The 13,666-nt window shown below is 40.2% G+C and overlaps 1 protein-coding gene across 1 annotated transcript in view; it reads left to right on the top strand.

The window, feature by feature from the left end:
• Positions 1-13,666, top strand: part of cskl (c-src tyrosine kinase-like) — a 53,883-nt gene that overhangs the window by 18,929 nt on the left and 21,288 nt on the right. Inside the window, exon 2 of the mRNA XM_033628456.2 lies at positions 11,143-11,226. Coding sequence (XP_033484347.1) covers positions 11,212-11,226 — 15 coding nt within the window. The 5' untranslated portion in view covers positions 11,143-11,211. The remainder of the gene's footprint in view (positions 1-11,142; positions 11,227-13,666) is intronic.

The following is a 13,666-nucleotide window of genomic DNA, read 5'->3' as shown; positions in this document are numbered from 1 at the left end:
CCTCTAGTGCAGCTGCTGATTGATGCTGGAGGTCTGTGGTGGTGTTGGGCCGCATTTTTAAAGTTAAGTAAATGTTTTAAAGACCGCAGCAGCCTCAACTAAGAAGACTGCATCCTGTTACTGCTGAGCCAACGAGAGGAGTAGAACATTGGAAAAGAGTTTCTGTGGGACGGTGAAAACGGCACCACAGCTTTTTAAAAAAAAAAAAAAAAAAAAAAGGTGAAGATGGCTAGAAATGTTTCATGTGGCAGATGGCAGAGGCAGGCACACAGTCGTAATGATTGAGTAAGCCACAGTCTCTCTTAACTTCCTTTTGCTCCATGATCTGCTCCTTTATTATTTACCATCGCTTGCAGCTCTCTCCTGTCTCTCTGCTCTACTTGAGATTTAAGCGTCTCTTCCCCTGCACCTGCTTGTACCAGAATACTCACTCAACTTTAGTTTCCTCCCCAGTATAATCTCAGCCATCTCGTTCAGGAGCAGGAATCGATCTGCATTTAAAGTATCTGAGCTTTTAAGGTTTATATTTAGTACTTTGTTTCTAATCTTTGTTGGTTTGAAAGGTTTGATTAGTGGTGTGATTTGTGTTAAATTGTTCCTGCTGACTAAATCATTGGCGCGGCATGTGCTCAAGGATTGTTGTCTGTTGATTTTGATTACCACTCAGCAGGTGATTTTTGAAGGACATATTTCGAATCTGCTCTTACCCGCTTAACTTCACCATCAGACTTGTCAGAATTTGTCAGAATATGTCAGAATGTCTTTGCAAATACAGCATATTGGATACCTGGCAAAACAAGGTACTTCATTAATGCAAAAAAGTATTTAAATTTATTGCCTTTTAAGTGTTTCTGCTAAGTCATTTGCAGCATAGCCTTCAATAGTCTAATGTGCCCAGAGAAAAGGGAAGATCTTAAATGATATGGTAAAATCTGTGATGGTTGACAGATTTCTGCATGAGCGTGTCACTTAACCCTGTGTGTAAATATAGAATAAAGAGCCTCATTGAATTTAGTGTAACCTGGTAATACGTTAGTAGACAGTCTGAAATGGCTTGACTGTAGGATCAGCTCTCAAATCAGGTTCCTACTTTGTGTAAAATGAGTAGAGACTGCCACCACTTGTACCCTAAGATTTCGGGCACAGTAAGATAGAGTTGTAGACAGGGTAAGTAGGATGTAGGATGGTGGAGAGTAATATATCTAACTTTCGGTCCACTCTTCACCCCTCAGAAGTAGGTGAATAGATAATCTGCCAGGTAATAGATATTGTAAACATGCTGTTGTATGCTCTAGTGACGAGGTAAAGGTGCAACACTTTATTTGCGTAAGAAATTTTAGACCTTCAATAAGAAATGTTCTTGATATAAACATAAATGGAAGGAATTTCTGATGTCAAAATGTTGTACTGCCAGTCCCATTGAGAATCAACATTCCAGGCTTCAGCTCTTTGCAGCTTTGGGTGCCTTCAGCTCAGATTCTCCAGTCTGTATGTTTGAGCTTGAATGCCTCTCTGCCAGTCTTACTACTCAATGTCTGTTGTGCTTTACACACACTGCAGGTCATGACAGTGAGACCAAAGAAAGGGCTGTGTGCGAGAGAGTTGAACAGCTAACAAGCCAGAGCTCAAGGTGTTGTTTTTAGGACTTCATGGGCAAAACCACATCTAAAGCAAAAGTGAACATGTAACTAGAGGTGCTGAGAAGAGGACTTCAGTGAAATAAACATGTCACTCTTTGTCTTTTTAAACAGTTGTGATTACATTAGAGCTGCAACAGTTGACTGATTCATTGTCAACTATAAATTTGACAGACAACTAATTTGATAATTAATCAGTATGACGTTTTTTCAAGAAAAAAAATCTCTGATTCGAGCTTCTTAAAAGTGCACATTTTCTGCTTTCTTTGCCCCTCTTTGACAGTGAACTGAATATCTTTGGGTAGTGGACAAAACAAGACATTTGAGGACATCATCTTGGGCCTTCGGAAAAGCATTCTATAGACTAAACACCTTATCAGTTAATCAAGAAATTAATCGACAGATTATCTAACTAAAAATAAACGCTAGTTGCAGAGCTAGTCGTGGTAAGACATTTCTTGATGAGTTATTTTTAGCCCCATCTGAGATCGTAACATTTGGGTATCTTCTGATTCGTATTCTGCTCTGATTGATATATTTGAAATAACATTTGAAGAATGCTAAATTTGACACACCATATTTTCTTAAGAGCTTTATGACCCAAATACTGAAGATTCTGATTCAAAACTATTAAGTTAACCAGCTTAAATTATTGATATGATATAGATAAAAGTTAAAATGGGTGAACCTTTATGCTGAGTGTGTCTTGAGGCAAGAGACTCCTCACTCTTTTGGACTTGCTGGAATCATTGCAGCACTCCATCCACTCTGACTGTACAGTAGTTTTGCAGAGCTGAGCTTCATCCTCCACAAATGACCTTTGGCTATTGTAAAGCAGTGCACAACATAGTAGAGTACAGGACAGAAAGGATTGGATTTTGATCGGCTTTATTTAAGCTGATACCGATCCTCTAAAATATGCCCAGTTGGCCCCAATAGGTCTTTTATATTTTTTTTGAAATACATCCTTATTTTCATGTTTTGGAAGAATACTTTTTAGATTTGTGTTGGCCTGGTGGAAAAACTGGTTGTGATTTTATCTCATCCCTGCACGAAACATCGACCAAATACACACTCCACATAAATTGAACCTCTTTGCTAAGGACAATATCCCCACCATTGAAGTTCACAATATCACAGTGACTCATTGCGAAAAAATTTCTGAAGCTGAGTTTCAGTCAGGCAAGAACTTTACCAGGCAAAAGGAATCGTCATTACTTTCAACTCTTTTCCAAGACGAAGGTTGAGGCACGACAACATTTTTGTATGCAACAAGTCAAACAGAAGAACCAATCACAGTTGCAGATGGTGTCCTGACCTTTGCAAAAATCAAAGGCTATGCCACAGTTCAGTAGACAGGTGGCCTGGTATAGTGCTGTTTGTAGATCATCAGGTAGTAACCAAAGGAACTTAACACATCATTTACTTGCCCAAGACATCCTGATCAACTGGTGCTTGATTTTGGTGATGTGCTCACCTCATTTGAGCCATACATAGCAAGAGGCAGAACATAGTATCTAAGTTTAGATGATATGAGCAAAGCATCATCAGCCCTTGACCAGTGGCTTCAAAATCAAAAGATCTTCAAACCATAACATGGCTTTGCATTGCACATTTTTGCTGTCTAGGCTTTCTCACATCATTTCAATTAAATGCTCTGTTTTTCAATCATGATGATGAACAAATGGAAAAACAGAAGTGATATTAGAAGTGAAACAGAAAACATAAGCAACATGAAGGATTCGTGTGTTTGACTGGCCTGCTCATCACATACTCGGAAGTCTGCTTTTGCTTGACTGATAGCAGGCACAAGGAGAAAACTTCAGGAGATGTAAAGAAATGTCTACCCCACAGTTTTGAGTTATAAGGGCAAAATATACTCTAATTTTAGGAAGGGTGGGCGTCCAATATGGGTCAACTCTGAGGGCTCCTGTCTCCCGAATGGGTGGTCATTCTGGTTAAACAAACCACGTTCTAACACTCAATCTAAAAAGATAACATGTAGGGAAAAATTTGGTCAAATTAAAAGGCGTGAGGTCAGAAAGTGATTGATTTCAGGCGCAGTGCTCCCCCCTCTGACAATCTTGTTAGATCTACTTCTGCTATTGAGCTGTCAGCCTTTTAGTTTTACAGTAGCTGTGATTTAATGAACACATGATCTGGGTAGCCACAAGTTTTGAAGGGTTGTCTGTAGATTGTGTGTGTGTGTGCTCCTTATCATTAGACTTGCACTTATTGTTGGTTCGCACTTGAAGTGACCTTTTGCATTTCCTTTGCTTGGGCTAAATTTGTCACACACAACTTCACCATTGTTACTGGAAGCCAGAGCTCAAAGTTTGAACAGCAAAGTGGTCAAGTAGATGAAGGGTTTATCTTGTGATTAAAAAGTAACAATGTGTGTGCTCAGTCAAAAAAAATGTCAATTTTAAACTGTGACGGATGACTAATAAAATGGTAACAGACACTTAAATGCATCACTGCACTTTTGTACACACATCTGTATTTGCATAGTTCCCAACCATGGGTATCATATTTGTTTACTGGACACCATTTCATATGTGTTCATCATTTGCTGTTGCAAACAGGCCAGCTGTCAAGTACTTTACATATGAGGAAATGTGATGCAGCCACGAGTCATTTGTTGTTGACAGTTCCATGCTGTCCACTCTGCAGAGCCTCCAGCACTGTGAGAGTTTTTTTGTGAGCTTATACTGTACATTTGCATACCCAGTAGGTCACATTTCCATATTTTCCCCCTGTTCCTTTTGCTCTCTACCATACAGACTCTGCTCTGTCTCTTCTGAGTCAAGGTTCGATAGCCATAGCTGCACTGTACTTGTGCTGCTGCCATGAAAATCCTTTATTTAAAAGATAGGACATTGTTGATGGGATTATGTCATGTTTAAAAATAGATGGTGCATGTATTCTATACCAAATGTGGTTATACATACCTTAAATAGACCTTTTGACACAGGTTGACATGCAGCATGGATGGCACAATAATTACTGGAACAGTCGAATTGCCAATGTTTAGTCTTAAACGTGGTTGATTATTACCGTATATCACAGAACCTGGTTTGATGCTCAAATTGCGTTCTACAGTTTTAATTCCTTTTTTTCAGTAGTTCTCAGCACCTCCTCTCCATCTGTCAATAACAGCAGTGTAATTTAGTTATAGATTATGTGTGATTGTTTGTAGAGGGAGGCAATTGGGTGTTCTGGCCTGTTTTTGTCAGCCCAGCTGTAGCCAAGCAGTCAGATAATTGAAGAAGGCAATCAGTCACAGACAGGTCTGTACATAAGCAAATATTTAGCTCTGAGTTTGCACCTGAAGGCAGCTTACCATATTATGGTGCACATATTCAAATCATTCAGCTACAGCAACAAAAGAAAATGGCCAGACACCTGAGTCTGACCTGATTTTGGTCAGGGTGAATGCTATATTAATCATATCCACATGTGCACCAATGTAAAACCACTAAGTGCTGGGTATAGCACTGTCTTTGCAGCATATAGAGCTCTTGTGTGGTATTACTTGCCTAAACAAACTTGGAATTTGATGGGAATGTTGTTTACTGCTTAATTTATATAATGCTGTCCTTTGTTGAATGCAGTTGGAGCTGTTGTTTAGTGCAAGCTCAGTAAATTGAATTTCCCTCAGCACAATTAATGACATCCTTATTTAAACAGACGTTTATCTGAGCCAAGCTAAATTGTCACCCAAAGTAAAAGTAGACTTTTATAACCTCTGGTAGACGGTGTGCTAGTAGGACTGTAATCTGTGAATGGCCTCGGGCCTCCTTGGACCAGACTTCTGGTTTACATAACCCTAGGCTTTGCCACAGTAGTTTTGGAAACTGACAGCAGCAGTCTCAGTTAAACACCAGCCCTCTCTGGTGATTTCTGTTCGAGCTTTTGTTTATCCAGGGAAAGCTGACAGAGCAACAATCAGCTAAACATTCTCACAGTTGCTTGCCTATGGTAGGTGTCCAGTACAAACAGCATTGTGTTGCTCAGGTTTAATGTCAGCTAATAAGAGCTGGATTAGAGTGAAAGATAAATGTCCAAAATTGTAAATTATACCTTGCTGCTGTATCTGAAATATGGAGATAGAAGGCTTGTTACTCCATCAAGAGACAAATGTGCTCCATTGACAGGGAACCAAGGGACTGATTTGTGCATTTCTAAGATGGTGATTTAAGTTTTTACATTGAGGTGAGCTTATTTTCATTGCAGTGCTAACAATTGTAAAATAGGTGCTATTACTCTATTATTGTCTGTACTGTCAAAGAATCGAGTCTCTCATCCAGTGTCAGAGCAGCTAAAAAGCAGCAAAAAAAGTAAGGTGCTGTCTGAATTGTAACAAATTATATCTACATAAAGCAAAAAGAAGCAAAGTGCATAATGAGAGGGTGTGATAAAACTCTGCTGCAGAAGAAACAATATGATAAGCAGAGAGCCAAAGGCCTTTCAAAGGAAACACATTTGTCAGCTCTTATGTCCCTATTTAATTATCTATAATTCAAACCTATTAGTCTTTTTAATCCTTTTTTTCTCTTTCAGTAAAGCAGCAGCAACATTGTGCATCACTGCTGGCGTGCAGTGATGGTTTTCATCCCTGATGCCCGGAACACACTGCCTGCAATAGCCGCACATGTACATCACGTAACAAATTTTTTTTGGCACCCATATCAACAGGTTAGAGCAGTCATACTGCCTGTGTAAGCAGTGCTACTCAGACATGGCTAAGCTGCTACTCATCTGTGGAACATAGAGCGAACAGGAGTCTCACGTATTTTTTACACATGACCCATGCGTTTTCACCAAAAACACAGTGAAAATGGTCTTTTGATGATAACATTGACATCGTACCACCTCTCACTACAATTTCAATATCTATATCTGTCACAGTCATGAACAAAGATAAATATTTCCTTTTAACTCATGACTTCCTGTCTCTGTTTTTTTTTTTTTTAATAATCAAAGACCCATTTACCAGCTAACGCTAAGGAGTGATCTTAAGAGTTATCGCAACAAGGTGGAAGAGACACCTTTGATTGTCTTTTCAGAGATGATTTGTTTTCCAGCACCTTTGAGAAGTCTTTAACAAGGCCTGGGCGGCTTACAACAAAGACACAGATTTGCCATAGGATGTTTTTTGGCTGCTCTATGCAGTTATTTTTTGTGTAGAACAAAGCAGCATAGCTCCAGGATTTTGGATGCTATTGTAGTACAGAAATAAAAGATAACATTGTTTGATTCTCAAAAGTATAATGCATATGCAGGAATTTGTCTTAGAGGCGCACTGCAGTAAAATATTAATATGGTGAAACAATATAATACAAAGTAGATAGTAGATGAGCAACAGGACCCCACATTCACTATATCACTTTAATCTAGATTCATCAAAGCAGTTCCAGCGCAGAAGGTTGCAGCAGCAGACATGGAGCACAAAGGCATGTGCAGACAGTTGAAGTAGAACACAATACTAGTCATAATGAAAATGGCACATAAAACACAAACAGTAATAATATTACTGTCATCTGGCTTTGCTAAAGAAAGCCAGTGCCACACTCTGGGAAGTGCTACATCAAAGGCTGCTGTTACATCACTGTGTGTTGCCATGACACTGTCACCAGCAGCTTCTGTTGCACAGTGGGAGAAAATTAGGAGGAGGGGAGTGGAGAGTGATTTCCACTTGTGTGTGGCACATCTGGTAGCTGAAGTGAACTAGAATGCTAAATGTATACTTTGAAGTGTGACCCTAACATATGAAGAGTCATACGGAAATTAGACTATTTAGATTCAAGTGTTGGTGTCAAGCACTCAGCGCAGCCTTGTTCATGGTTAGAATACAGATTATTAGGCCGTGTTTAGACCAACAATAGCATCAAAAATTGTAAGGCTTTTGATTCATTACAGAAAGAAAAATGCAGGCAGTCTGGACAAACAGTCAACTTCAGCTCAAGCGTTGCTGTTATGCAGCGCGATATCAGCTGGAAGTTATTTGTTTTCAATCCAAGGCCCAATCCCATTGTTTATTTTTACCCCTACCCTTTGTTGTCGAGTGCTCTTTTGCCTCTTGGAAGAGTTACAAGGGGCAGTGGATGAAAACCTCTCCTTGGAAGTAGGACAACCTTTCAAGACCCTGATACGTCAGTGGTATAGTGGCGTTTACACATACAGTTGTGACAAATGTTGCCGGAAGTTGAGAATATTCTGTCTCCTGCTGTGGTGATTCCTCTTGCATGGGCTACAGGCAGCTTTTTGTGGTTGTACTGTAAGGATGCTTGCAGTTCGTTTAAAACTTAAGTTCCTTGCTATCAATCAATCAAATAAGTCATCAAAAATAAAAAGAATATTGCTTCATTACCAGGCGAGTAGCAGTGCTCTGTAGGCTAATGTTAGCATGGTGCTGGGCTTAAGTTAAATTTAGGGCATCATATGTCATCACTTGGGTGCAATGTGGAAATACATCAAAATTCAGGACTGTCATACACAAATCAGCAATAACAATGTAACGTTAGCTAGCTGGCTAGTTAGCTATTGATCAGCATATGAGTGATTCCTTATGTTATGCTTGTTGTTAAGGAACAGACCATTAATGCAACATTAAACTAAGATAATATGCTGGTTATCGTCATTTTAAATCTGTATTGAAGATAATACATTAGTGAGTTTCTTTTGTTGCTTGTGCAGCCACCTTGCCAATCAATTCTCAAAACACTCGCTTTGGAGTGTGCCTCTGAAAAACCTCTGTTTGGAGGGCCAAGCAGCTCTAACACTTTGTCCTACCCCTCTATCCCAACAAGAGTCAGGTCACCCTACCCCTGACATGAACTCACACAACAGGGCGATTAGGGCGAAGTGGAAGGGGCAAAGAGTGGGGATTGGGCCCAATTGATGCAAAGCACATGCACCTGAGAAAATACCCTGCATCATGTGGCCTTGTTAATTCTCTTGTTTATATAGCAAGTGTCAAGACAGAGGAGTAAGTCATGACTGCTGTAATAACTTTGCAGAGTTGTAAATGTCTGTTTTAATGGGATCCTGGTGTCTGATAAGCCTTCAAACTGGACTTCCTGGTTCATATTTTGACTTCTGACCATTACCTGTAGCAGCATGCCTAAACACACTTAGCACCTCACAATGCATTTATCAGTATGGGTGTTGGGACCTCATTCTTCTCTGTGAGAAACTCAGTGAAGTGTTGGCTCCGAAGTGTACACAGTGGATTTTCTCCACAGTCTGCCAAAGAAAATTGAATTGAAGAACGCTTTTCACTCACAGGATTTACGTAGTACCACTTGACTAACTTACGGAGAGCGATGTAAGCAGTGTGATGCTGGAGCTCTTGAATAGCTTGCAGGCATTCCTCAGCACTGGAGAGAGATAAGAATAGCACTCACTCGTCTCCCCTCTATTGGCTATCTAGTGTGGCTGTGGGTTGGTGAGCCGCGCTGCTCTGTTTCAGCAGTGCTGCTCTAAACGTAAAGAATAGCAAAGGGAAAGAAGCGGGTGCCCTCTGGGTGCAGCAGACAGAGCAGCCTGGCCTTGGATATATTTGGCTTTGTCAGTTTGCATACAGATCTGCAGTGGTCTGCAATTAGGCTGTTTCCTGTTTCAACACAGGATATGGCAGTGCTGTGAAGTCTGGCCATAGATGCTCTCAGGGAGCCTGCTAGCCAATAGCCAGGCCCTCTGAAGGAGATGCATCATTTTCATGGCTCTAAAATTACACAGAGCACTGAGTTACTTTGTAAGTGGAAAACAACTGGCAAACGCTCAGTGGAAAAAAATGTTACTTTTCATGATACAGATTTAATCAAAGTGTAAGTTATGAGCTCTTTTTTAATTGTATACGCCTCAGACAGGCAGGGAACTCAAAGGGAGGTGTTAAAGAACACATGTTAAGCTTGGATCATTGAACTATGCGTTTATACTCAAGTTGTTCGCAGTGCTTTATACACCATGTTTATTGATCTATTCTGACATGAATGGCTGTAGTCAGTCTAATGAGGGAGGCAGTGACCAGAGTACCCATGCTCACACTAGACTCCAGCTAGAGCACCTCCCTACCTTTTACAAAGCCCTGGAAAATATGCGTCAGCTACTTCCTCCTTCTCATTCACCTCCCTCCCGATTTCAACTTCCTGTTCTCTTGGCTGTTCGGAAGTGAGATGCTTTGAATGGAGGCTACTGCGGGAGGCCTTACTCAGTTATTGTTACACCTTTAAACAGTTGTAATCTTTACTGTGCTGCCACTGATTTACCACCGTCTTTGACAAGGAAGGATCACAGTAGAAATAAGAAAAGCTTTTACGGTCCATGTGGTGTTTAAGAGACACATAAAGAAGACATTCACTTGTCAGGCACAGAAAAAGACAATGTAACACACGCAGATATGGGTGTATAAAGGCACAGCTGTAAACACACACCCTCTCTGGCACACACCAACACCCTATACATTCTTTTACCCACTTTCAGCAACACGCTTTGACACACACGCTCTTCTAGGCACACACACACACACAACCAGACATGGACTCTTTTCGATGCATACTGAGACACAAGCAGTACATACATCCTCTCATCACTAACAATTTGTCTTCACGTCCTTTCTCCTGCTCTCTCTCTCTCTCTCTCTCTCTCTCTCTCTCTCTCTCTCTCTCTCTCTCTCTCTCTCTCTCTCTGCAGCTCACTCCCTCTCTCCTTTTTGTCGCTGTATCAAGGTCACCTTTAAAGACTAGTTATTGGCTGCAAAACCAAGATGCTCAGCAGACTTGGCTAATACCAGAGAGCTGCCTTCTACTCATTTCCTAGGTTCAGAGTTTCAGATTTTGCATCCAATCTGTAGAGTATTATTGGAACCCGGATAATTAAGGAGTTAAAAAAACACCTTTCAGCTAGAAATAAATATTTTTGCTGTCTTTTATCAGCACAGCAGCTAAGTTTATTTGTCGAAGGCATCAAAATTAGAAATGGGGAGGATGGATAAGATCACCAACTACTGAGTATTAACAGAAATCGTTACATTTGCAATAATTTGCGATTTGTCCAGTGAAACATGCCCACTGTGCCATGTCATTGCATGGAAACCTTATTGAGTTTTTGCACAGTTTGTTGTGCTATAAAATACTTTGTTGGCGGAGATCTGTACATGGATTCTTATTGAACTAATGTCACTAAACTCTGGTAACCCTGCTGTAGCAGATTATTCGTATGTGCGTTACATTACAGTGTTCACAGTCAAGGCAGGTTTTATGTATATGCACCACTGGCTTTCCTAAACTGAAGATAAGATATTAAAACATTGACTTTGATAATCACTGTCAGCTGAGTTGTTATGGGTTTAAAATAATGGCCACTCTTGCATATGCATCTTGCAGACAAAGACAGATCAGTCATTATCTGTAGTGTTGATAAGAGTGTAGCCTGCATTAAGCCTCTGAAGTAAAGAGATTGTTGGTTGTGTTTTGTAATGCTTTGCTTGTTTCTGTTACAGCTCTGATGGTACTAGCTGACCAGTGACCGCTACCTGCCTGAGGACACCTGCTGCCCAATTCCCTTCATCATGTCTGGGATGCACGTGAGTGAAGCACACATTTTTTTGTTGTTGTTTACATATACCTACCCAGTGTACAGGTTTACAGCTGCACAGGTAGGCCAACATGTTCTCAACCCAACTTGTCAAGTACCGTCGCTTTGTCAGTGGAGCTGCACATGTAAACATGACACTGTGGTTACCCTCCTGTGTCTGTTTTGGACACTCAGAGATTGCATGTCATTATATGCTTGTTACATGCATTGTGTCTTTTCAAAAAACACTTTTGTTATCACAGTAAATGTACAGTTTCTGCTCTTTACATGCATACTTTTTCAAAATAAACTTACAATGTAGGTTAAACACTTCATTTTTAGGTTTGTTTCCTTAGGTTTAGGCAACAAAGCACGTGGTTAGGTCGAGTAGAAAACATTATTGTTTGGCTTAATATTCACATGGGAAACAAACAGGGGACTCCTGGGTGAAAGTCTTGAGTTGGTTTGACTCATCCACCACAGTTTCCACCCTCCCTGTACAAACTTTCTTGATTTTTATTACAGTAGATGCCAGTAGCTTTACAAACTGACATGGCCTGATCAAGAAGGGTGTCTCTGTGCATCCATGTCTGATGCAGACATCACTGACAAAGCAACGGTATCTGATGAGTAGGGTTGTTGCCCACTGCCTCTACAACTGGTGTGTCTGGTGTGTATCATACTGCCGCAAAAGGTACCTCTGTGCGTTGGTGTCTGACGCCGACATCATTGACAAAGTGGCAGTATTTGACAAGTTGAGAGTGAGCACTACCCCCTCTACATTTCATAGAACTACACAAATCTAAACAAAGAGTTCAGGATAATCAGCGTCTGTTGCTGTTGGCTTCTTAGCAGCCACACCACGTTAGGAGGCTGAAGTACGCACCCTTTACTTACATGGAGTCACACTCAGTCCATATTAACAAGGAAGGCAAAAGTTAAAAGTTAAATTATGGACGTAGCTTCAACTAATGGTTATTGCCATTACTAATTAATCAGCCAGTTATTTTCTGGATAAATCACTAGGTCTTAAAAAACAAATAGTGGAAAACTGTTTCCATATGACATCTTTATATTCCTTGTTTGATAAAATAACAGTCCAGAATCAAAAGGTATTACGTTCAAAATGATACAGAACAAAAAGGTAGCAAATCCTCAGACTGGAGAAGCTGGAACCAGAGAATTATAGGTGTGTTTGCTTATCAATTAATCATTACAATTGATGATGATTCATTTTTTTTATGGTTGATTTATCACCTTTTTGTTTCAGCAATATGCACAAAACACTTCTCACCACAGATGCTGAGAGAATATGGAAAAAGATCCACCTTGTTTTATATCTATAGCAACCATTATTCAAAATATACCATGATATTACTTTTTGGTCATACTTACCCAGCCTTAATACCTTCCTGTAATGTGTGTCAGTTTCACTAAGACTGCTTGACTGCAAAAAAGCTTAGCTAACATGCACACTCACACACAAACGTGAGCATTCATGCACATGCAAGGGACTGCATGCAAAACACAGAGGTGCTGAAAGGAACCCATATCTGTGGCAACATATTAATTCACATAGCTGGTGAGCACACATCCATCAATGTGTGTCCGGCTCAGTTTTAGTGGTTTCACATTACCTAACTGTCGCAGTGGTTCGACTAATGCCTCTCAAGTGGTAGCTTCAGAGCAGGATTACTTTCTCTCCTGCTTCCTGCCTTCACATGTCCTTATTGATCCAGGCTGTTTTTAATCTGTCATACCACAGTGCTCCTCTACAGTCAAGGTGAACATTTTTATAAACATCCCCTTTTTTGGAATTTGAAAAGATCAAGGCTGGGATCCAACTAAACACTTTGAAACTGTTAGTGTTTTGGAAGTGTTATCACATAAAAAAAAAAAAGAAAATTCAGTATTTCCCTGCACGAGTCAGGCTGTGATACATTTGTTTTGATAGTGAATCTTAGTTGCAACAAATAATTAATGTTGTAATGTCACAGTTAATAATCATGTCAGATTTTTCTGCATTTTTGAGCCTCAAGACCCTGAGAGAAAGCTCTGTGGTTTATAGCAACATGAGTGCATTATGGATTCAGTGGGATCACGACTTAAAATTGATGGTGCATTTCTAAAACTATTCAGTGGGTTTCTGTAGGTCAAGAGGTCTCAACCATTTTTTTTTTTACCCAGACTATTTTGAGGGGCAGATATGTGACCTGTTGGTTGTCTTACCACCCCGTGGCCAAAAGGCTCAGATACAGTAGTGCTGTGCATCTATCAGCATCCAGCCATGTGGTGAAAAACCCTTGAGCAAGCAAATACAGTAAACCAAACTGACTTGTAGGTCACTCAAGAGGTGAACTAGAGTTGGATGTCAAGTAATGATGTAATACTAGATACAGTTGACCTCAAGTATATTTGACTATGCAAGGGAAATACTTTTACATGAATAT

The sequence above is a fragment of the Epinephelus lanceolatus genome, chromosome 2, assembly GCF_041903045.1.
Source record: "Epinephelus lanceolatus isolate andai-2023 chromosome 2, ASM4190304v1, whole genome shotgun sequence".
Classification (NCBI taxonomy): domain Eukaryota; kingdom Metazoa; phylum Chordata; class Actinopteri; order Perciformes; family Serranidae; genus Epinephelus; species Epinephelus lanceolatus.
This window is presented reverse-complemented; position numbering and strand designations above follow the sequence as displayed.